Here is a 25,630-nt window from a genome sequence, read left to right as displayed (position 1 = left end):
TAATACAGAAAACCTAAAAGTTATTTTTCCTTGAAGAAAAATAAACACACAGAAGTGTTGGAATAATCATTCAAGTATCATTATGTTACATTTAGGTCTTAATTACTTTTTGTTAGAAAGATTAAAAAAATATAAAAGAATATTTTTTTAAAAAGAGAGAATGGTAAATTAAAATGCAAAACCTTGAAACTGGTTTCACAGTACTGAATAATATAGTAAAATAAATGATACTATATATAGATAGTATTATGTATATTTTACAAAATTTATCAAATACTTTGAAAATGCAGTATTTTTGTATTATGCCTCATAATTATATATATTATTATATAATATGTAAAATTTATGTAAGTATATGACATATAAACTACATATTTTATATATATATAATATTAGACAAAGAACTCAAAAACTGAGAATATTTTGTATGTTTATTCTGCACATTTTCTGAACCAATAAATTCATGATCCTCTACATTATAAATGGAAGTACATATTAGACACCAAAACCCTGTCATTTTTTTTTTCTGAAAGATTTTATTTATTTATTTGACAGCGAGGGAAGGAACACAAGCAGAGGGAGTGGTAGAGGAGAAGCAGGCTTCCCACTGAGCAGGGAGCACGATGCAGGGCTTGATGCAGGGCTTGATGCAGGTTTCGATCCTAGGACCCTGGGATCATGACCCAAGCTAAAGGCAGATACTTAACTACTGAGCCTCCCAGGTGCCCCGAACTCCTATTATTCTAACAAGTCCGTTGCCTTTCTTAGTTCCCTTACATATATATATATATATATATATATATATATATATATATATATAATTGTGTTCAGTTAGCCGGCATATAGTAAACCATAAGTTTTTGTTTTAGTGTTCAACGATTTATTAGTTGCATATAACACCCAGTGCTCATCACAACACGTGCCCTCCTTAATACCCATCACCCAGTTACCCCATCCCCCTACCACTCTCCCTTCTGTAACCCTCAGTTTGGTTCCTGGAGTCCAGAGTCTCTCATGGTTTTTCTCCCTCTCTGATTTCTTCCCATTCAGTTTTCCCTCCTTCCCCCATGGTTCTTCACTCTATTCCATATGTTCCACATATGAGTGAAACCATATAATAATTGTGTTTCTCTGCTTGACTTATCTCTTAACATTATACCCTCCAGTTCCATCCATGTCAATGCAAATGGTGGATATTCATCCTCTCCAATGGCTGAGTAACATTGCATTATATATTCGGACCACATCTTCTTTATCCATTCATCTGTTGAAGGGCATCGTGGCTCCTTCCACAGTTTAGCTATTGTGGACATGGCTGCTATGAACATTGGGGTGCCTGTGCCCCTTCCTTTTACTGCATATGTATCTGGGGTAGCTCTATTTTTAACATCTTGAGAAAACTTCCTACTGTTTTCCAGAGTGTCTGTACAACATGTATTCCCACCAACAGTGTAGAAAGGTTCCTCTTTCTCCACACCTCACCAACACTTGTTTCCTTTCTTGTTAATTTTTGCCATTCTAACTGGTATAAGTTGGTATTTCATTGTGGTAAGGTGGTATTTCATTGTGGTTTTGATTTGTATTTCCCTGATGACTAATGATGTTGAACATATTTTCATGTGTCTGTTAGGCATTTGTAGGTGTTCTTTGGAGAAGTGTCTTCATGTCTTCTGCCCATTCTTGACTGGGTTATTTTGTTTTATTGGTGCTAAGTATGATAAGTTTTTTACAGATCTTGGATATCAGCCCTTTATCTGAAATATCATAAATTGATTAGTAATTATTAATGGTTAATCTGGTGAAAAAGTTTGCAAACCTCACTTAGACATCTGTAAATATTGATGGCTTTAGAATGCTATTGAGACTTGTAATTGAGTAAGAAAATATTTTAATAAAGAGAAGTTAATACACCATTTATGCAGTTATCTTAGAGTTTACTGAGCTTTTTTTATAATAACATATAATTGATTTATACTCTCAAGCCCCCTGTAAGTTCAAGGCACTTGGACTTGATCTTATGGGCAATGGGCAGCCAAAAGTGTTACACGTAGATGAGTGAAATTATTCTGTTTGCTTTTCAAGAAGGTAATGAAAAGCAATGTGACTAGTGAATGAGAGGAGAGACACTAGAGTAATCCTAGAAAAACATAAGGGGATTAAATTTAAGAAGTCATAATAATGATTTAGAGAGAGAGAGAGAGAGAGAGGAACCAAGAAACAGACTCTTAGCTGTAGAGAACAAACTGTTGGTTACCAGAGGGGAAGTGGATAGGAGATGCATGAAATAGGTGATGGGAATTAAGGAGTGCACTTATCATAATGAGCACTGGGTGATGTATGGAACTGTTGAATCACTATTTTGTACACCTGAAACTACTATAATATTGTATATTAACTAGCTGGAATTAAAGTAAAAACTAACTGAATATATAAATAAATAAACAAATAAAGCTAAGTAAAAACTAAATAAAAATAAATAAATAAATAAGTAGAGAAATTTAAAAAAAAGACATAATAATGCTATTTAAAAAAGGCTAGTTTGGTGAGACATCTCAGAGATAAAATACACAACTGATGGTGGCTATGGGAAATGGGGTGGGAGTTTGGGTAAAATTGAAGGGGAGTGGAAGATACAGGCTTCCAGCTATGAAATGAATAAGTCATGAGAATAAAAGTTACAGCATAAGGAATATAGTAAGTGATATTGTAAGAGTGATGATATAATGGGACAGATGGTAGCTACACTTGTATTGAACATAGAAAAATGTGTAAATTTGTCAAATCAAGTTGTACACATGAAACTAATGTAACAGTGTGTGTCAACAATGCTCAAATAAAACCAAAATAAATCCACATGTTTTACAAAACTAGTGGATATATGAAACAAGAAGAGAAAGAGTGAGGAGCAAAGGATGATTGGGGCTTCTGTCCTAGAGGTGAGAGAATACAATTATAGTTTCTATTTATATAGCACATCACAATTTACTAAGCACTTTCTGGGATATTTATATCTTATTTCATTTTAAAAATTGTAATCATTTTCTCACAGGTTTCAAGGTAGAAAATAATTGTTACCAATTGTATATGTCATATGTGTGTTTTCTTTTCTTTCTTTCTTTTTTTTTTCAGTATCGTAGCTATATTTCATTTCTGTCACTGTTGGCAAGCATTCCCCTAAGGTTTCTAAACACGTTAGTGGTCTTTTTCAAGAAGATATCTTATAAAGAACCACCTCATTGTTAGTTGTTCATTAATAGTCCTCTTACTGGCAACTTGGATGTATGCCCCTTAATTTTGCAAGTATTTTAAAATTAAAATTACTTCCAAAGCATTTCAAATACTCCTGGCAATAACGTCTGCTTGGAGGCAGAATTTTTAATTCTCCTCCCACAGGTCTTTCCTTTTATGATTCCATAGCCTTGTGGGTTTCCTTAATAGTCTGAAATTCCACAATATAATCCATGTGTGTTGAAAGACATCTGAAATCATTGACATGCCTCAGGGTCTCAGGATTAAGCAACTATCAGCTCTGTCCTCATGTATTTGGACTCAAAGAAGTAATCTCCCATTTAGGTCCAACTCAGAAATTCCTTCCTTCTCTTTCTCCTCCTCTAGCCCTCTATTTCCTTTTAGAGGAAACTCATTTGTGGTCCAGACACATTTCTTAAGGAATGCATTTTTATCCCCATGGAAGTCCCTTAGTTCGAACCTCAAGAGATGGACAATATCTCTTAGTGGACATGACAAAGAGGTAACCTTGGAAGTAGTGGTTGATTTTTATGAGACTCTAAGCAAGAGCTCAGCCACCTAGAGAAAGAAAAGCTCATCTCTGCTGTTTAGGTAATAAAAGTCCTTTAGTCCCATTTATGCTGGAAAGCTATGTGAGATATACTGAAAGATAAAGGCTAATCAGTGCTAGCACTAAATTCTCAAATGTCCTGGGATATTTGAACTGGATGGCCACAGACAGGATGTTGCCTAACTTCCTATTCAATTCAGGAATCCTTAACACTGTGTCCTTGAGATTCATTCAAGGTGCCATGAATACCTTCTGAAGAGGTGAGACCCTAGCTGGACAGCTCCAGTTGTTAAACATCTATAACTGTGGACAGCCATGTGCATTTTCTCAAGCTGCTCTAATGTTTTATACTCTTCCTGTTCACCTCCTGTGCTTTTGTGTTCTTGTCTTTCCAGTTCTCCAGTGCTAATTAATTCCTGTTTACAACTTGCAGTATTATACGGTAAGCTCTCCTAAAATGACTTGACTTTAGTTAGGAGCTTAAATCTCATTAAAATATGGTGACACTTGGCACTTGTTAACATCTAAGACTGCATCTCATCACTGTACTTTGAAATTCAGAGAAACTTCTGGTTTCAAATACCTTACTGCTCTCTTAAGGAATTGGATGTTGTTGATCTCAACATAAGATATGTACCTTTTTCCTCCCAGTTTTGGCTGTACTAATGAAGAGTTAAACAGTACGCATCAGGCCACACATAATGCTGAAGACCCAACTGGGAATATAGCCCAGGAAACTTGGCTCCCAGTCTGGTGTATTTCTAACCACATGACCATCATTTCTGATGACTGTAAATTCACATAGTACTCTTCCTGCTGAAATATGCAGGAGACAATCACATTGGTAAACTAGACAAGTTAGTGCATGTTAAGTAAGTTCTTAAACTGTATAGTGTGTATTCTCCAGGATTCCTGTTGCCACTGACTGAGAATGGTTCACATTTTACTAGTGATATCATGACACATGGCATTTTTGAGGGTCCTTTCATTGTTGATTGCCCTGACATTCGCATTCTTGGCTCTTGTTCTTGCTGGACATGGATTTTGCTCCAATGCCATCTTTCTGAGAAGGCACTTTTAACTGTTGGCAGCTGGCTGCTGCTGTTAAATTCTTCATGGCCTCTATGCTATGCCCTTCAGAATGCTTCTTGAGAGTCTGAACCCCTCTCTGCTTAGATTTCAACTATATGCTTTTAAACCTGAAACAGATGTTTTGGCTACTGTCATTTGTCATGAGCTTCTCTATTTGTATTGTATATAAGGCAGGTAAAAGGCAGGTAATTTGCTGCCTCCCTCTGTGGAGAAAGAAAAAAAATGGAGAGAGGGTGAAACAAAACAAAGGGAGAGAATAAATACATAAACTAGAAGAATAAAGCCACATGGAGACAGAAAGTATAACCACTTGAACATCTATTATCCTAATATCATATGCTATAGTTTGGCCACTACTGATCTGCCTGGCATCCCTCTTGAGTCATATTTGTGGCCACCCAGATTAATGATGTGAGCTGATCTCTTGATTTAATATCAGCTTGCTCTTTTCAGCTCCCATGTCATTTGTTGTCTTATAAAAAAACGTACTGCTTGTTACTCAGCCGTCTGTGTTTTCAAGAATTCAATCTTCTTCTTTTTTTTTCCCTCCTTTTTGTATGGGAACCAGGAACTAGAAAGCTTTAAATAAGGAAAATTAACCACTCACAGAAAAGGTGGAAGCCCAGAGAAAAGGGGTTTTTGTCTTTTATGGTTTGTACTTCGTAAGCTGTGGGTGTGACTCAATTTCCTCACCACCCACATAAAAAGGTTGCCACCCAATCACTGTTTTTTCTATCCAAACCCCTCCCCTTTGATTTTGGCTGAGAAAGACCCTAAGAAAGACTGCCCTTTCTGGAAGTTGCAGACTGTGACATATAAAAGCTGTTAGCTGCTCCTGCAGCCAGCAGCATTCAAACCTTGCAGAGTTTTGCTCTCTGAGAGCTTGTAATAAGACACACTCTTATAAGAGTTCATGCTACAACCTAGCAAAGAACTTTAAATTTTTGGAAGAACAATATATTCATTTTGGCATTCTGCAGAGGTAAGCTCTTTAGCTCAAGTTTATTTTGCATGCATTGATTTTATACTAGCTCACATTTTGGGTTTTTTTTTTGTTTTTGTTTTTTTTGTTTTTTTTTTAGAAATGAGATTGACTTTAATATAACTTTTTTTTGTTTGTTTGTATTCTATCCCTTGGTGTCCATATATGTCTGGGACACATTATCAGCACATTCTCTGTTGTTACCTGTGATGCATTTTTCCTTCTCACTCTCAAGATTAATTTCAATTCCTAAAGTTTTCCCTCTGAAAATATGCAGTAATGCATTACATGGTTCAGGCATTTGGGGCAAATGGCCCACATTCATTTTAGGGTTAGTAGTCATGTTGTTTATTTTTCTCTAGCTATAGGAAGTTTCTTTTAGGAATCTGCCTCATAACACCCAGGGAAATGTATAACAACTACTGTAGGTTGTTTCCTAGACTTGAGTTGAACAGTTTGAATTTTTCAGAGAAAATCAAATCAAGCGATGCTCCCAAATGATAACTTTATAAATTCATACTCACTGCCACCCCCCATTGTTTTTTCTTTTCTTATAGATACTAACTCTATCTTTCTCCTTTAAAGCAAAGTACACTTGGTGGCCTCTCCTCCTCCATCCCTCAAAATGATAGCAGTCTCTGCAGTCAGCAGTGCACTCCTCTTCTCCCTTCTCTGTGAAGCAAGTGCCGTGGTCTTACTCAATTCCACTGACTCATCCCCGCCAACCAATAATTTCACTGATATTGAAGCAGCACTAAAAGCACAACTAGATTCTGCGGATATCCCCAAAGCCAGGCGGAAGCGCTACATTTCGCAGAATGACATGATCGCCATTCTTGATTATCATAATCAAGTTCGGGGCAAGGTGTTCCCACCGGCAGCAAACATGGAATATATGGTAAGAGGAATTTGTTTTCTTTGAGTTCGGAGTGAGGACGCTGGATTTAAATTGTTCATTGAAGAACCTAAAGAGTGTTTATATATTAAGGGATATGGAGCTCTGCTATACATTTTAACTTAGGAAAGGTTCTTATATGCCTAGTAAGCTTAAATTTTGTTGCATCATAGAATTAAAGGGAGGGGAGGTTCTCATTTTGTTTTGTGAGTTCCGTAACCACTGATGAATCTGGTCTTATATAAGAAACAGAGATAAAGAATGGGGTGTGTTGACTGACCACATTTGAAAGACACACTTTTTAAAAAATATTCACATGGAAATATTTCTGTGTTCATGTATCTAATAGTCATATTTATCGGCTAAAACATTTCTTGAAAATACTTTTTTAAAATTATAGGTTTTGTGTACATCATTTATCTTTGGGTAGGTGTCTCTTCCCTTTCTGGGACAAAGCTCTTCCTGATGCTAATCTATTTGTGTTCTCAGAGAACATGCTGACTTTTTCCTCGTTGTGATTTAATGCTTTGTCGTTCAGATAACAGTGAAGCCAGCACACTTGCACGCTGTTCCAACTTGCCATGAACACATTCTTTGCTCTTTTAAAAATAGGCACTCTATGTTCAAATCACTCTACTTAGGAAGCAAAAAATAAAACCCTTGAGTTGGTACTGAAAGGATAGCTGTGCTTTTTTAAGTTGCTTTATTTTGTGTTTTGTGTTTATGTAAGCTTATGGTTTAGAGTCCAGTACCTTCTAAGAGCACAGCTTGATGCTCCTTTAAGGCAATGACGATCACCAGCCTGGTTTTTCTAAGTTGGGGTGAGGAGGTGGTACCACTAACAACTTTTTATAAGTGACCTAAAATTTGGTATTTCTCTCAGTTTCTCAATTCATCTCTTCTACTTAAATAAGCTTTTTAAATTTGACTAATGGCAGATGTCAGAGTTACAGGGAAAATAGACTTGCCAAATGTAAGAGAGTCATAGTTCATAGAAGTAGAATTTAGATTCTATGAAAATGCACTTTCCTAGTTTTCTGTAAAGAAATTGGAAGAGGAGATATAATCAGTCCTGGTTTAGGAATAGCATTATACCCTCATGGTTAAGAAATGGGCTTTGGAATCTAAATGCTTGGGTTCAAATCTCAGTCCTGAAATACAACCTGCATGAGTGTTTCATTTCATTTTCATCATCTTTTATATGAGGATAAACGTAGTACCTGCCATATAGGGTTGTAATCAGGAAAGTATGAGTTGAGGGATTGAGCAAGTAGATCAGAGCCTAACAAAATAGACCTCCAATAAACAGCACTTTCTAGAAGGTGATATATTGGTATAGAAAAAAGAACAAATAAGTTTTTTAGTTACCACAAATTAGGAGAGAAATACACATAAGATTCTGAATGAGATCAGAAAAGTATAATATATACACTGTGGGTTTAGGAAATAATTCCTGGTGCCAATCACAACACTATGCAGACAAAAGTAGGGTGAAGATAGCTGAAGTGTTTTAGAGGTGAGCTCTTCTGCATTCAAACCCTAACACTGCTGCTTACTTTGTGACTTTGGACAAGTTACTTAACGTGTGTGAGACTCCATTTCCTTATCTTTAAAATGGGAGTAATAATATAGATAATAACCAACCTACATATAATGCAATTCACTGTTTTAATGATATTGAAGGCAGAGGGATCATCATGAGTAAAGGTACAACACAGTATAAATGGTTGAAAAAGCCACATCCTTTCTGGTTATATTTTCCTCTACTGATCAAGTATTCATTCATTCCACATGCATTTATTTAATTTTTTTCTATGTGTCAATGACTTGGCTAATTGTTTCCATAGATGATCTCATTTGATAGCTCACATTCTCCCTATGATGCTGAGACTGTGATCTTCATTTTACAATTGAAATCATGTAGACCTAGAAAAGTTAATGAGTAGGCCAAGGTGGCATGGAGAGTGAATGGTATTAATGGAGTTAGAATTTAGATCTATGGAATTTCAAAGCCAATGCTTGTGTTGGAAAGCATCTTTCCATTGGCTAGGTTTATTAAATGCTCCACTGAGGGAAACCCATGGAGGTGTCAGGGTATCTTTGTTCCTCCTTTAAAATGCCAGCTGAAATCCTGTAGTATTCATATTCTATTCTATTCTTATTTCTCAATATAGGAGCTAAGATATGATTTATTTTGTAAGAACCAGATACAGTACTGCTTATGTCAGTAGATGTTTTATAAATCCTCCTTCAGTCAGTTAAGTTAATTAGAAGTAGTAATTGGAACAGTAAGTTCTATAAAATTAAATATAACTGTATCAAATTGTCATGTAAATACTGCATATAATTCATTTGCCCATGTACTTACTCATTTATTTTTTATTGAGCATTTACTGTATGTCAGGCACTATTCTAAACACTGGGTTACATTCATGAATAAAATAGACAGTCCTTGACTTCCTGGGTAGAAAACCAGACAATAAATAAGATAAATTTAAAAAGTACATAGTACATTAGAAGGTGATAAGGTTGTTAAGAAAAATAAAGCAGGTTGTGGTGAGATTGTGAAATTTAATAGGATGACCATGGAAGGCCTCACTAAGAGTATCCTGGAGAGAGGTGAGAGAGTCCACCACACTGATATATGAGGGAAGAACTTCCCAGGTGGAGGGAAGAGCAATGGAAAAGGCCCTGGGGAAGGACAAAACTGATTAGTTTGGCTAGAAAAATGTGTTCAATTTAATGAAATTGTAAGTTAGAAAGACTGTTTGAGTAAATGAAGTCATTGAAATAAGTCACATGGATCCTTCATGAAGACTCAGAGAAACATTGAGGGCACTACAATGTAAGAGGCTACTTGGAGGTTGGAGCAAATGACTAATCTCTAGGCCAGGTGAAAAATATAGATCTCAATTTACCACATACCTGTTCAGCATTGATTTGGACTGTGAGCAGTCTGAAAGTGAGCTCCATTCCTAACACTTACTATGTAATTAAACACAGGACCCTCAGCTCACCATACCCACTAGCCACGTGTTCAAGTCCTCATCGGTGTGTGATAGTAGCTGCAGGAACCTCCTTGAAGATGGTCTTCAGCTCGGGGCTTTTGTTAAACGTGCTGGCAAGATGGGGGTCCCTTTCATCCGCAACTTTTCTCTCTGAACCTTCTTTCCAGGCTGTCTCTCTTCATCTTTCTCTTCCTTAACTTATTCATGATTCACGACCCTGACCTTCAAGTTTTATCAGAATGCTATGTCCTTTATTGATTTTTTTTTACCCTCACGACCATATTCAATTTTTCCTTTTTTTTTTTTTTTTTTTTTTTTTTTTTTTTTTTAGCAGGGGAAGGGCAGAGGGAGAGAGAATCTTAAACAGACTCCACACTCCAAACAGGGAGCCCTATTGGAGGCTCAATCTCAGGACCCTGAGATCATGACCTGAGCCAAAATCAAGAGTCCGTCACTTAACTAACTGAGCCACACAGGCACCCCATCAATTTCTCATTCTTTTAACTGCTATAAATAACCATTCATGTCTGTTATTTTGCTCTTATCAATATCAAAATCTGTACTTATTTGTATAATTCTTGCAAGCTTTTTAGGTGCTAAATCTATTTTTATTCGCCTTTGTATCTCTATTTGTTTTGAGCGAGTTCTTGAGTATAGACAGTAATGAACATTTATTTGATGATTTAGTTGAATTCCCTATGAATTGTTATATGTTTACAAGTAGCATCAATTTTGATATATATTTTAATGGAAATTTTATTATCATATATAATGATATTTTATCACATTCACCTAAAGTTTAAAACAAAAAATTTTCCTAAATTCTAAAATAGTCCCTCAAAATTAAATGATTTTATCTCCTTTTAAGTACTTGGTTATGTCAGTGTACCCTTGACTAAATAAAGTAGAAGCAATTTAAACAGAGTGTTGACATTTATGTTACAGTTATATAATATTTCTTTGGATATTTTGTCCATGATTTTAGTAAAAAATACATATTTAAAATATCTAATTTTCTAAACACAGTATCTTTAAAAAAATAGTAATACAATAGATAGGGCTTAAGATATGCAAGTCAAATTTCTTTACTCTTGGCTTCTGTTCCACAGTTAGTTTATTGACAAATTTCCAGAGCTCCTTGGACACCAGCTGTTTTTCATTCTTCTAAGGGCAGCTTAAACCATGACTCTAAACCACAAACCACACTAGTTTCTTAGAATAAGAATTATCTCCCAAAGAATGAAATTGTAAGACTCACACATAGAGTAGAATTTGTAAGATATTCCTTGAATACAGGTCAATTGAATAAATTGATCTTAAAAATGTTGAGTTCCTTCCATAAGAGGATGAGATCCATCAATAACAGAGATCTTTGTCTTTAGAGTAATAAACAAAACCATGAAAAACAAAAAAAAAAGAGAAAGAAAACACTAAGCATATAATTCAGTATTATACTGAATTAATACACTGCTGTGTAAGATTGATGTAATCAGTGAGGTACAGATAAATATCATGGAGAAATCAAAGAAAGAAGTGATAATCTCTTATTGGCAAAATCAAGAAAGGTTCTTTGGAGGAAGGACATTTGAGATAGATGTCCAGGAAGGGGAAGGGTTGACTGATACGAGATAAAGCAATGCATGCACAAAATCACCAGGAGAGGAAGAGTATAATGTGTTAGCATATTTTTGAGGAGTCTGAGAAAATACTGAGAATCACTTCATACAAAAGTGATTAAGGAGACTATAGAAGTTTTAGAGTAGCATCAGAGCTGCATTTTGGAAAGATGGCCCTAGCAGTTGATGGAGTTCAAATTGTTAATGAAGTTGACTGGGGAAATGGCAATCACTGAGTTAATAGTGCCACTTCTCTAGGTAAGAAGGAGTCAGACACCTGCCCCTACACAACAATGGGTATGAACAGCTAACTGAAGCATGGTGTATAGAATCGCAGTCTTTGTAGTTGGTGTACAAAATGGAAAAAGAGGTGAAGGACAGTGAAAAGATAATGACGGATATGAACCAAGTGACTTAAAGCTGAGAAAGTGTAATATAATTTGACTCTGTTGATAATGTGGTCCATTTCATTTGTTTGGTGTCTGCAAGTATTATTTGCAGGACTAAAAGGATTTAAGGCTTCCTAGACCTTTCTGGAAAAGAGAAAAGTACTAGTTATCAAGTCATGGCAGGTAGTAAAGTAACAGAAAGCATGACTCCAATGAATGAATGGAGAATAGATTAATCCATCCTTGGAAATAGCCAAAAAACTATTTGCTTACAATAATTTATGACTCGGGCAGGAACAATGAAAATGCTGATTTTATTCATTTGGGCCTTATGTGGAAGAGAATATTGATGATGTTAAACTCCTTTTTTTTCTTTATTCAGTAGTTGACCAAACACTTGTGATGTCTATCCTTGTCTTTTTTTTTTTTTTTAAATGAAGCCCTATATTGTCCCAGATGGCACATTTTCCTCTCATTTGGGAAAGATAACTCAATTTTCTTGTTATAAACATGAGAAATTTGATGTGTCTAACCTAAATCTTTTCGATGAATGCTTTTATGACTACTAGAAAGCCTCCTGAGACCCGTTTGCCAGACAGCGGTGAACTGAGAAAGACTGCTGACAGGAAGGCATTTCTCCAGAGCTTTTGGAACTCCACATTCCTGTTCTCATAGATGTAGAGCCTTTTAAGTTTCTTGGCTTCTAACACAGACTGGGCACATTTTGTAGGAATTTTCTTCCAAGGTGCATTTTGCTTAATATTACTTACTGTTACTTATATATAAATGCTCAACTCTTCATGTATGGAGCCAGCTGAAGGTTGAGAACATTTTCTTTGTGATCATTCTGAATTCAATCTCTAAAGTGCAAGTGGAAACATTAACACAGTATGATTCAGAACCTTACCATTAGGTGGTAAACAGAAAAGCCGTGAATCTCATGAAGCCCATACATATATGGTGACTGTATTTCCTAGTATTACAACACTGCTTTTTTGAGGGCAAATGATATTTAACTATGTACAATAGTGTAGAAAAATAAATCTATTGTATTCCTGCTGAGTATTTGTAGAACCTAGCTTCGTATCTGTTCCACAGAGAAGACTCAATAAATATTTGTGGAACACCTGAATGAAGTCTTCTAACAATTTCTGGGCATTCAGAACACTATAGCCACGTGTAAAGAACACATTGCTATTGTGGTCTGATTTGCAAGAGTCATTCATTATTCCATCATTCATTCCACAATATTTACTCTTGTGCCTGGCACTGTGCTGGGGCATTCAATGGGGAGGGGAAAGACACTCTTTTTAGGAAAAACTGTGAGCAGATAAGTAAGTGCAAATGCTGTGATTTGGGTGCTAAAGTAGGAAAAAATACAGGGTGTTCTGGGATTACAAGAAACATATTTAGCCCAGACTTGAACTTAAGGTATAGAAGCAGGGAAGGTGTAGTAGGTGTGGTAGGGTGCTCCAAGAAGGTGAATGGTACATTGAAGGCAAGGGTAAAAATTCAGTATGACTTGGATATCGTGTATAAGAGAAAAAAATGATGTTTGATGAGACTGGAGAAGGCAGGCAAAAACTTGTTTAGTTTTATTATAAAATCAAGGGAAGTTATTGAAAGTTTTAAGCAGGAAAGTTAATTAATTTGCATTTCAGAATGCAATAATTATTATTAATAATTATAATATAGTATATATGTTATATAATATATTATATATAATTATACAATATATATATAATATAATATAATATAATAATTAATAATATAAGTAATTAATTTGCATTTCAGAGAGGTTGTTCTGGCTACAAGGTGAAGGACAGCTGGGTTTCTCAGAGTTGAAGAACACAAAATCAAGAGCAGGTTTCAGGTAGTCATTCAGCGGCTGCAGGTTTATTATCCAGGGTACACATCTACAAAGGTTGGGAAAAGTGGCTAGTATGTGGGCGGGAACATTCTACTATAAACATTTTTGGATAGGAGTATACGTTGGTAATCAACATGAACCTCTTTGCATAATAGGGGTAGGGTAGTGTCACAGAGACAGTATGGATGGATGATTTTATGTCTGGGAATCTACTCAAGAATTTTTATAAGAAAGTAAAAAAAGTAAAAAGTAAAAAAAAAAAAAAATAAGTGCTGAGGCTTAAATCCACACAAATCCAAATCTGTTTCAGGGGCCTGGGTAGGACCAAGCCCACCTTGTTCTTCTGATATGCTCAGGATAAGGTTTTTTGGAAACTAATCAGAGGACTTCAGAATAATAGGGGTTGACTAGTCTGGCTCTGGGCTGATGTCCTGAACTTAACATATCTAAAAAGCATGTACTAGTCAGTGGCCATTAAATAGTTATGAACTTGAGAAGTTTCATAGTCTATGAGAATTTCTGAAGAATGATGTAGTTAGGGGTTAGAGAAAAATCAATACTAATAGCTTAAACTGGTCAAGGAAAATGCTTGGCATAAACTACATCACAGACTGAGGTTTGGAAGCATGGATGGGGTTCAAAAGTTTCCAGCCTGTTACCCATAGTGTCTAAAAAACCAAGCATTTTTTTTTTTAGGTGCATATGGAATAATGCCCAACAAGTGTTTTTAGAATAAACTTTTCATGACTCTTAAAATTTCACACCACATACTCCAAATTGAAACAGTTGAGAAATGTTGCTTCAGGACACAATTATTTCTCTCTCCTAAAAAGTGCATCAAATTCATGTCTCATAATCTCATTAAATGTGAACATTCTACCAAATCTCTCTCTCTGCATTCCAGCGAGATCATGTTTTCTGCAGGCAGTAGGTAGGCGGAAAGGCATTTGAATTCTTCTGACCACGTGGTCACTGGCAAGATTTGGGCTATGCCTGTGTATCACAGGATAGTGTAACAATCAAGAAATCAGTTTTTAGATTATTGCAACACTGAGTTGGTGAAAAAAATTAGCCACACATGAAAATGTCTTCCTGGCTCATATTTCCAATATTAAGTAGTAGGTGATGGATATTATATTTCCCTGGGAAGGAGAATTCTTACTAGAATCCATCAACAAATGATCTTAAAATTTAAAGATAAAATATATATTAAAGAGGGATTTAAGGAGGGGAATTAATAAGTTTTAAGACATCTAAAATATTCTCTAATTTTTATCTTTCACTGTCTGATGTTATTTCCTCTGAAAGCAAACTCCTTATTATCTATATGCAATTCTGTTTCTAATTATTTAGTTGCTTCAGGGTTTATCTGTTTTCACTTTATCTGATGCCTGCTTTGTTGAGATTAAAGCTTGGAGTCTCTTAAACTTTAGGCTGCCAGATAACATGATCAAAAGTGCACTTTACACTGTTTCCCATTTTAGGTGGCCTTCTAGTTCACTTGTCATCACCACCATTCCAGTGCCTGCATCCCCAGTGATAATAATGTCTACCGTTAACTACACCATTGTCCTCCTAGGGCTGTGTTAATAGTCTTCAGTCATGATCTTGTCTAACCGTCAAAGAAGTCTTGAAATATGAAGACAACTTTTCTCATTTAGAAACAGGAAACTTGGAACTTGGAGAGCATAAATAACTTTCCCAACATCACACAGCAGGTAAACCGAAATGATGAAAAGGAGTTCTATAGGACAAAAAAGCCCATGCTTTGAAAGGCCATATGTTACATGCTCCCCTTCCTGTGTGCATCTCCTGCTCTTGAGACCACTGGCTAAGGTATTTCTCTACATGTATTTGATCTGAGGACCTCATTGAATATTAGAAAGTATTTCTGCACATAGAATCAAATCTTATTCCCAGTATTCTTTCTACCCTTGGTAACCATATAGGAAAACTCTGCATTGTGATAGTGCTTCAAGTCTTTGAGAACTGTGAACATTGATGTCTCGGACCTTTGACCTCAAGTTACCCAGCTTTTTCTTAGCCGTTAGCCCCTTTGTGTTAAGTATCTATATATGACTCCTCTTGCATGCAGAGTATGGCCAAAGTAGCCTATCAGGGAAGGTTGCAAAGAGATATTTGCCTTCTGAAAATACTGGAAAAGGTAAGAATTGTACTATTAAATAAATAGAAAATCAGTGTACTCCCCCCACACTTTTTACCCCACACTGTTTTACATACACACATAAATGGTGCCCATTAAATTGTTTTGGGAAATGGAAGCAGAGTGGCTCTGAGCAAGGAAGGCCTTTCATCCTGTTGTCATCCCAGTTGGGTACCAATACATATATGCTCTTCTTACAGTAAGGTGCCTAGAATTTATGTGATATGACAGGTGCAGAGTAGCAATGACAAATTGTTCTCCATTTATTCTATTTCTGTGAATGCATCCTAAAGTTAAGTTTGCAGAATTGGCGGGCACCTTCTGCTGATTTGAATCATATTCTTGTATTCTCATGAATTGCATATTGGTCAAATATGTGTTTTAAATTCAGGTTCAGTGTCATTATAGTGGAAAGTGATTGCCTTTTTATTTTATTTTATTTTTTAACAACATAAAATTTGTGATGTTTGACAACGAAAGTATCAGACATATAAGGAAGGAGAAAAATAGAATATGTAGCAGAGATAAATCAGACAATAGAAACACAAATGATGGTATTAGCAGAAGAGAAAGTTGTGGTTTTTTAAAAGATTTTGTGTATTTATTTGATAGAGAGAGACAGTGAGAGCAGGAACACAAGCAGGGGGAATGGGAGAGAGAAAGCAGGCTTCCTGCCGAGCAGCAAGCCCGTTGTGGGGCTCCATCCTAGGACCCCTGGAACATGACCTGAGCCGAAGTCAGATACCTAACAACTGAGCCATCAGGAGCCCCATGAAAAAAAAGTTTAAAAAGTTATGATAAACATGTTCAAATATTTCAGGGAAAACATGTACATAATGAGGACTTTTTAAATAGCCGAAACAGTTTTCTAGAGATAAAAATGCAATATCTGAAATATGTATTTCACTAAAGAGTAAGTACTGAATTAGAGATACAACAATAAAAACTATGAAATAATATTGCAGAAATAAAGCAAATAGATGATATATGGGTAGATAGATAGATAGATAGATACGATGCGAGAGAGCTAGGTTCTTGTCCCGCCGAGTGGAAGAATGAATCTCGCGGACAACGGAGAGTGAATAAAGCGATAGAAGTTTATTACGTGAAGATACAGAAAAAGCTCTCACGGATGAAAGGGGACCCCATAAGGTTGCCAGTGAGGGCCTTTAGGATTGGTCTCTTATAGAAAGCTAACCAGGGTACTTAAATCCTTTTAAACATTTCTATTGATATCACCATTGAGCTTACTTCTTTTTAGGGTCTGGTTAGTTATTCCTTGCTGGCCACAGGAGATTATCATAAAAAGTCACCCACGCCACATGCCTAGAGCAGGATCTTTTTAAATTTTGTATCTTTTTTTTTTCAAGATTTTAGATTTTCAGAAAGTTCTGTATAAGTTTCTTCCCATGTTATTTGTAATCTCTTAGTTAATAAAGCCACTTAGATTTCCCATGATGTCTAAATAAGCACTGTGAATACCATGTTATTTCTGTGTTCATATCCAGATAACCACTGAATGCATGCTCTTTTCTCCTGAAATTGTCACTCTCAGACTGAATGATGTTCGCATATTTGTATAGCAACACACACAACGATGTCTCTCTTTCTTTCTCTCTCTCCCCAATAATTCTGTCTTCCTTGAATACACATTACAAATATCCTCATGGAGTTTAACATCTAGCATCTGTGACCATGAGGCATACTCAGGACAAAATGTTATTTTTAATTTTTATTTAAACTTCAGTCAATAACAGACCAGAGTGTAGAAGAAGGACACTGATATAAGTGCTTATATGTGAAAATTAATAGATGTTAACTATCAGAAATGTGCCCTTCTTCTTAAGCATTCCACGTGGTGTGTCAGGAGTGAGTAGGAATAGGAGAGGAGAGGGGAGGCCCAAAGTTCTCTGCAATCAAAATGCCTCTCCACCAAGAAGGCTTTAGATAATTATTTCTAATCAGAAGAGAACAGAACTACTTTGTAAGCACACATTTAAGATCCCCAGTCTTAACATTGATTTGATAGGTCCAGGATTGTGCTAAGCATCTATCTTCTTGAAAGTTCCCCAGAAGATCCTGGAGTAATTTCCCAGGTGATAAATTCAGTCATGGTTTAGGACACAAAACTGAACTGAGGAAAATAGTACGTGGCTTAAATATCCACTTGTTTGTCAAGAGACTATACATTGAACAAATTAATGGGTTAACCCAAAGGAAAAATTATCCCAGTGGTAATTCTACACTATCACAAAATTTCACTTGAAATTATTCCACACCTGGTTTCACAAAATATCATGTGGGCCCTCTGGGTCTGCAACATGAAATCATGTTCACTTGGGAATATACTTGATTGGCTAAGGAAACTTTAAAAGAAGCAAACTTTTAAGTAGCACATGATTCTTCTGGAGCTTTTTAATATTGTAATATGTAATAATGTATTACATACATTGTGTATATGTATAATTTGTTATATAATAATGTATTTATGTGATGTATTACAGTTGGCAATTATTCATTTATTTGTTTGGTAGTGTTTTTTGTTATCTGTCTTTTCCCTAAACTTTAAGATAAAGTCCATGTTTGCCCAACTGACTGTAGAATTCACAGTACCCAATGCCTCCCAATGAATATTCATTTACTGGCTGTCTAGATGAATGCATTACCTGGGGTCCTATTGGTTAATCTGAAAATATGTGTTTCTTGCATTTTCCATTGTTGAAGACAAAACAGCAGCCCATGTGTGGTAAGTCTGCTATAGGAGGTTTGGGGCAAATGTGGCTCCAGGGACACTTTCCTGCCACCATCCATGGGTATTAGGAAGGAAGATGCCACATCCATGTGAATGTAATTATAAAAATGATACCTTACGTAAGAATTCATAAACTGTAAGTCCATCAACCATTCTAATTAGTGGGCATATTTAATTTGCTCTGCGTGGTACTGTACAGAATTTTACATTTTTAAAAATCATTTGTCAAATGTTAATGTTGATACATTTTACATATACATCTGTATTTGCAGATTATCCTCAAGAGGGGAAAGTTCTAGAGCCATTAAGCCCACTTCCTACTTGTCAGCAATTGGTTAGAGAGGAGTAGCTTCTTTGGGTGGGGCAGATTTGTTCATTTCTGAGTCTATTTTTTCCCCATGTAACTGTCCTCTGGACATGCAAATTTGCCATCTTACAATCAATAGTACTTTATTCATTTTCCTTACTAGACCATCCCCCCAACACAGTCATTTGAATACGACTATATTTATACAGAGCTCTACTATTTTCAAAGCACTTAAATCAAGTACAATTTCACAGTGCAGATTTAGCCATACATAGATTTAAAGCACTGGAACTTTCTTTCCTAAACGCCAGTCGTATTTAAGTACTCTTACTTCAAATTCTGAATGTATTATCTTTTATCCATACCCTCATTAATTTATATATTAAGGTTTCAAGGATACGAAGCATTTCTTCAGTTCGGAGTTTCTTGCAGTAACCCAGATAACAAATTAAGTTGGCTTTGACTGAGGTGATTAGCAATAACAGTGATGAGCAGTTGGTTGTATTCTGAATGTACAGTATTTTGAAGTGAAGAGCAACAAGAATTGTTGATGGAACAGATTAAGATTATGAAGCAAAGAAAGAGAAAAGATGTCCACTTAGATTTTTGGCCTGAGCAGCTACAACAGCAGTTGGTAAATTTCTTTGGTAAAGGATCAAGTAGTAAATATGGCGTATGTTGCAACCACTCAGCTCTGCTTTTATAGCACAACAGCAGCGATAGACAATGTAACAATGTAACAGGACAGATTTGGTGATCCCTGAATGAGAAGATGGGCAATGCCATTTACTGGTAGAAGGAACACTACAGGAGTAGCTGGTGAGGGGCTAGGAAGTGGAGTGGGGTTGTGACTCTCTGGAGCTCAGTTTATGGTATGCTGAGTAGAGACTTAAAGTAGTAAGGTGGTTAAAGTAGTCTGGAATTCGACTACTGGACGTAAAATGTGCAACCATACCACCAGCATATAAATGGTATTTCAATCTGTGAGATTAGATGAGATTTCTTAAGCCTTGAATATAGATGAACCAAAGGGGGAGAAAAAGAGAAATAGATGTGGCCTGAGTCCTGAGAACCCTCCAGCACACAGAGATTGGAGAAATGAGGAGGAGTCAGCATGCATAAGGAGAAGCAGTCACCAGAAGAAATCAAGGCAAGTGTAGGGTCCTGAAACCAAGAGATGGGGTGTGTGCAGGAAGAGTAGGTGGTCAGGTATTCCAAACACTACCGCTAGAACAAGTAAAATGGTGACCAAAAAATGACCACTGATGACATTGATAAGAGCAGCTTGGGTGCAGTGGAGGTGGGGTGGGAGTGTGCAGGTGTGGACTCAGGAGAGAAGGGAGGAGGAGAAACTGGGAATTCTCAGTTAAGACAACTCTCAGGGAATTTTATTGCAAGAGAAAGGAGAGAATGATGGATTGATTGGAAGATGAAAAGGGGTCAAGAGAAGCCTTTTTTAGTTTCTTGTTAATAAATTTATGTCATTGGCAATGATCCTTTCTTAAAAAAAAAAAAAGAGTCCACTTTACATCATCTCTTTATAGAAATTTTCCTCTCCCACCTGCATAAAAGGTAGTTCTCATTTTACCTGAAGGAAGTCTTCATTATCATCTTTTAAGCATTTTTTAAAAAGATTTTATTTATGTATTTGAGAGAGAGCGAGATCACAAGTAGGCAGAGAAAGGGGGGTGGGAGCAGGCTCCCCGCTGAGCAGAGAGCCCAACGCGGGGCTCGATCCCAGGACACTGGGATCATGACCCGAGCCAAAGGCAGAGGCCTTAACCCACTGAGCCACCCCCCTTAAAAAAATGCTTTTTTTAAGCATTAAAAAAAAAAAAAGCTTCAGACCTTACTTTGGTATTTTGTAATGTAATGTGTTCCCATATTTTGCAGTTATTTTTGAGGGTTGAGGGAATTTTTTTAATCAAGTTCCTCTAACTACTTCTATAAAGTATATAAACTATAAAGTATAAAGTTTCATTAGTTTAACTAATGCCCAGAATTTGCCATAAGAAGGCATTTTCTCTTTTTCTGCCCCACCCCACCAGACCTCAACCCATCCCTCTGTAGTCTTACCAAAGCTCATTTCTACCCTCCTGCCTGGTTTAACACTGGGTCTCTATATTCCACTTTCAGTGTCCTTTATGGGCCATTTCACAACCTTTTCTACCTAACAGGGAAAAACCAACCAATTTCAAATCAGAACCACAATCATGCATGTGAAGCTTTTTAAAAGCTTTTGGCTGCCCTCAGAGGAAATAATTTTATCATCACTTAACTTCTTTGTAATGGTTCTTTCTCACTTTCGTAAGCCAGTATCCCTTTTCCAATTTGACTAACCTAGGAAAAGATCAAACAGTTTTAGATAAGTTATTTCTTTAAAACCTCAAAGCATGTCTGTCTAAATTAACTTTACATTTTTTCAAAATATACAAGAAATGGCAACATAACTATGGGACATGCCAAACTCTCTCCAATGGCATTGTCACCATAGTATCTATGACAACAACCAATTTAGAAATGCGTCTCTGAAAATTCAAGTGTGACATTTTTATTTTTAGCATTTTATGTCTTCAAAGATAGTATCCATGAGCAGAATAGATTTTTTCAAGAGGCCAAAATTAATATTCCTGGTTCTTCCTTAATTTAGCCACAATTCATTAATCTTTTGTCCTATTTATAAATCTAGGATTCTGACAGATACATTTATTTAATATTTATTACCAGCAGATTTAATTAATTAAATTTCCTAAGCTGCATGTACACATTTAATTTATCTGGGTTTTAAAAGTATTTCAATTGATTTATTGAAAATGATTTTCATACATTTAAGTATCTTTTTAAAAAATATTTACTTATTTGAGAGAGAGAGAAAGATAGGGCGAAACAGCATGAGCAGGGTGGGGGGCAGGAGAAGAGGGAAAAGCAGGCTTCCTGCTGAGTAGGGAGCCTGGCACAGAGCTCGACCCTATGACCTGAGCAGGAGGAAGACATTCAACCAACTGAGCCACCCAGGTTCCCCTTAACGGATCTTAAAAGTCTAAGACATACAGTGACTCTTCAGTTTTAAATTGTGCAGTACTATTTTAAAAATTTAAGATTTTTCTTGTATTTTTCAACTTAAAATCACAAGTTAAATAATTACTCACTGATATATTTATGTTGAAATTACAAGGCTAACCTGTTGCTTTCATAGGCACATTTTCTTAACCATTACAGATTTTTAATATCAAGTACACACAGGTTCCTTAGCCAGAAATTCTTTCCTAATACCTTAAATTTGATTCTTTCAAACATTCCTACATTTAAATCTTATGTGTGGAATTAAAAGATCTTACCCATTTTTTAAAAAGCACTATTTCATTTCAAACAATGTCAAAGATGTGAGGATGTATTCCCAAGTAATTTTTAGGGATGCCTTCTAGTCTGAGTACACTTCTTGTCCAAGATGTTGACTGGGATGGGTACTTCAGATGTCAATGTGCTTCACGATTCTGGCTGTCACTGTGTTGTGGATACCAAAACTCACGGATGGCTGGCAAAAGAACCTTATCCCTGGCTGGATCATATCACTATTTAATTCTTCTGTCTGTTTATGAAAGTCAGCAAACTTCTCCCATACTGCAACATTCTTTGATTTGATTTGGTATTTCTTTGGCTCAAGTTCTAAAGACTTCTAAACTTGATGAGAATCTACATTCTTTTCATACCCCTCCTATTTCTGGATCCACAACTCTTGCAGATATTTAAATGACATCAGTTTGAATTTGGGATATCTCTCAGGGCTTAGTCCAACTATGTGGTTGCCACAGACAAGATGCTAACTTTTATTTACAAGTAGAATAGTTCATGATGAATATTTTAGTACAAAGATAAAGCAGTCCTTTTATAAGCCGCCCAACTAAATGGCTCTAACAACAAGGATAGGAAGAAAATCATTTGGAGCAATAGGACACACCTCACACTGTTTTAAGCCATCTTTACTTTGTGAACTAATTTAATCATAATATCTAAGTTCTAGTGTGTCCTGTAAATGTTTTTGGGTACCCATGCATAATACTCTTTTTTAAAAAGATTTTATTCATTTATTTCTCCAACAGAGAGATAGAGAGAGAGAGCATAAGTAGGCAGAGCAGCAGGCAGAGGTAGAGGGAAAAGCAGGCTCTCCGCTGAGCAGGGAGCCCCATGTGGGACTCAATCCCAGAACCCTGGGATTATAACCTGAGCCAAAGACAGATGCTTAACCGACTGAGCCACCCAGGTGCCTCCATGCATAATATTCTTAATTTTTGCCTCACTTCTAGGAGGCAAGATCAAATTTTAAGTGTTTACAACTTAATTTATTGTGAACTCATCTTACCTATTTAGAAGGGCAAAACCCAAAAATAACAGGATGTTCAACCTGGTTGAATAAAATCTAAGTATCAGATATCTAGTTTTTCCAACAAAAGGTAACAAATAGTATGTTACATATTTACTAGGCATTCCATAGAATGCACATGTGTGCCCTTTTCTGTTGCTATATTTGTAGGATCCGATATTAAAATTATTTCTAATTGCCTGGGTGGCTGAGTCAGTTTGGTGTCTGCCTTAGGCTCTGATCATGATCCCTAGGTGCTGGGATCGAGTCCCACATTGGTCTCCCTGCTTTGCTCTTCTCTCTGTCTTTCTGTCAAATAAATAAATAAAATCTTTTAAAAAATAAAATAATTTCAAATAAATGCTGCACATACTTAGAAAAATTCAGCAGATATATTACCCATCAAGCATCCAGAAATGTATATGCTAAGTTAAATGCTTAAGCAATTTACATCTTCATTTCCTGAATTTCATAAGTTGTAAGAATTCTTTCACATGGTTGCACTTGGCCACATTCACTACAATTTAGAGATTCTGGTTAGGAAAAAGAAGATCACACTGGGCCACTCCCTATAGCCACAATTTTTTTGTTGAAATCTCCTACTGTTATTAAATAAAGTTATTGTTGCTTGCTATTTTCAAACCTCAAAGACCTCTCATCATATTAATAAATTTAAATACCACTGGATCTTAAGGGGATAAATAATATACCCATTTTCTCCAGGAAGTTGTAACCAAGGAAGAAAGACAGATAGCAAACGTAGATCTTAACTTCACCAGTTGACGTGATTGATGTAATTCCTAAATTTCAGAGCTCCCTACTCAAGGTGGATCTTCCCCTCTATAGAATGAGTGTGAGTCTTATTTGAGGACAAAGAGGCAAGAAAAAGGATAGCCCCTTTGACTTCTCCTGCAGTGGGTATCAAAGGTCAATGGACCATGTCTCCCCAGGGGAGTCAAAATGACCAGCTCTCTGGGGGGGGTAGGATCAAGGCCATGCCTATCAGTCTCTCTAGCATCTTCCTTCAGGAACATAGAGACAGGCAGAAATCCCTCCCCTCAGTTCCTTAAAAGTAAACATGGAGAGAGAAGAAAGTGGTTATCCCTTCTCCTCCATAACCATCTTCCCCAAAATTTTTATTGTAATATTTATACATAGAAACTCATGCCTAAAAATGTAGGCATCAGTAACACTAAATACATTGTCTTCTTAATCAAAATCTCTTATCATGGTTAATAAGGTTTGTACATGTAAGATATTTTTTGGGAATGAACTTTGTGGTTCATCTTTTTTTTTCCCCCCCAATTGGTTGGTTTGTGACCAACATTTTAATAAAGTAAAAATGCTTTTAGCCATACATAAAGGATTCATCTGTATATCCAAACTGATGTTTTGAGTGGAAATATTTCAGATAAATACAGATTGAGATCTAAATACAACTCTATATCAATCTATCCATCTATATCTTATATATGTATGATAAATGGTTTGTCTTTCTGATATATAAAATATAAAGTTTATTTTTTTTTAAAGATTTTTTAATTTATCTATTTGACAGAGAAAGACACATTGAGAGAGGAAACAAAAGGAGGGGGAGTGGGAGAGGGAGAAGCAGGCTTCCCGCCGAGCAGGGAACCCGATGCAGGGTTGGATCCCGGGACCCTGGGATCATGACCCGAGCCAAAGACAGACGGTTAATGACTGAGCCACCCAGGTGCCCCTAAAATATTAAGTTTTAAAATATATGAATGAGTATAAAGATAGACTTATACAAGCTAAATTACTTCTAAATTCTTAACAGCTTTAAATATTGTTAATTATTTTGAAAAGAATCTGCTTTTATCCTCTCTGTGGAATGGAAAGGGCTAGAATTGAGCAAGTTGTAGACCAATGTAACATACATCTTACTGGCTTTGATGCTGGTGCTGCTCAGGTATATTAAATCATGAGAAGTGGAGAGGAAAGGTACGCTAGAAATGACCTCATCCAATCTTATTTTACAGATGAGGTAAGTGGGAGAAAATAATTGACATGTCTTCAGTCATAGTCGATCTTAGTAGCATAAGTAGGGTTAGAACACAAGATTTTTATTTTCAGGTCAGTGTTATCTGTGCCATGCTGTGCTTATATTTTAGGATAAGACTATAAGATAGTGTTCTTAGCAGTTCTTGATCTGAGTATACATTGTAGTTCAATATGTAAATAATACTTAGATGCATTTTTCCCCAAGTGATTACAATTAATTAAGAGCCCATCAGGGGACATAATTTTTTGATGCCATGCCATCTGGAATTCCTTTGTGAATTAATTATGCTATTTGGTACTTCAGTGAACTGTAATCCATATTTCATTGAGAAAACTTCAAAAGAATAAATACTAGATAAATCCACTATCAG

The 25,630-nt window shown here is 36.1% G+C and overlaps 1 protein-coding gene across 2 annotated transcripts in view; it reads left to right on the top strand.

The window, feature by feature from the left end:
* The first annotated feature begins 5,698 nt into the window (after window positions 1-5,698).
* Window positions 5,699-25,630, top strand: part of PI15 (peptidase inhibitor 15) — a 28,058-nt gene continuing 8,126 nt past the window's right edge. Inside the window, exons 1-2 of one of the 2 annotated variants that reach the window (XM_032869252.1) lie at window positions 5,699-5,873; window positions 6,459-6,771. In XM_032869252.1, the coding sequence (XP_032725143.1) occupies window positions 6,499-6,771 (273 nt within the window). In that variant the 5' untranslated portion in view covers window positions 5,699-5,873; window positions 6,459-6,498. Of the gene's footprint in view, window positions 5,874-6,430; window positions 6,772-25,630 lie in introns of both variants that reach the window. The other variant, XM_032869251.1, reaches the window with a different exon arrangement.

The sequence above is a fragment of the Lontra canadensis genome, unplaced genomic scaffold, assembly GCF_010015895.1.
Source record: "Lontra canadensis isolate GAN:19392208 unplaced genomic scaffold, GSC_riverotter_1.0 scaffold37, whole genome shotgun sequence".
Classification (NCBI taxonomy): domain Eukaryota; kingdom Metazoa; phylum Chordata; class Mammalia; order Carnivora; family Mustelidae; genus Lontra; species Lontra canadensis.
Note: the sequence above shows the minus strand (reverse complement) of the source record. Positions and strands in the feature narration are given on the sequence as shown.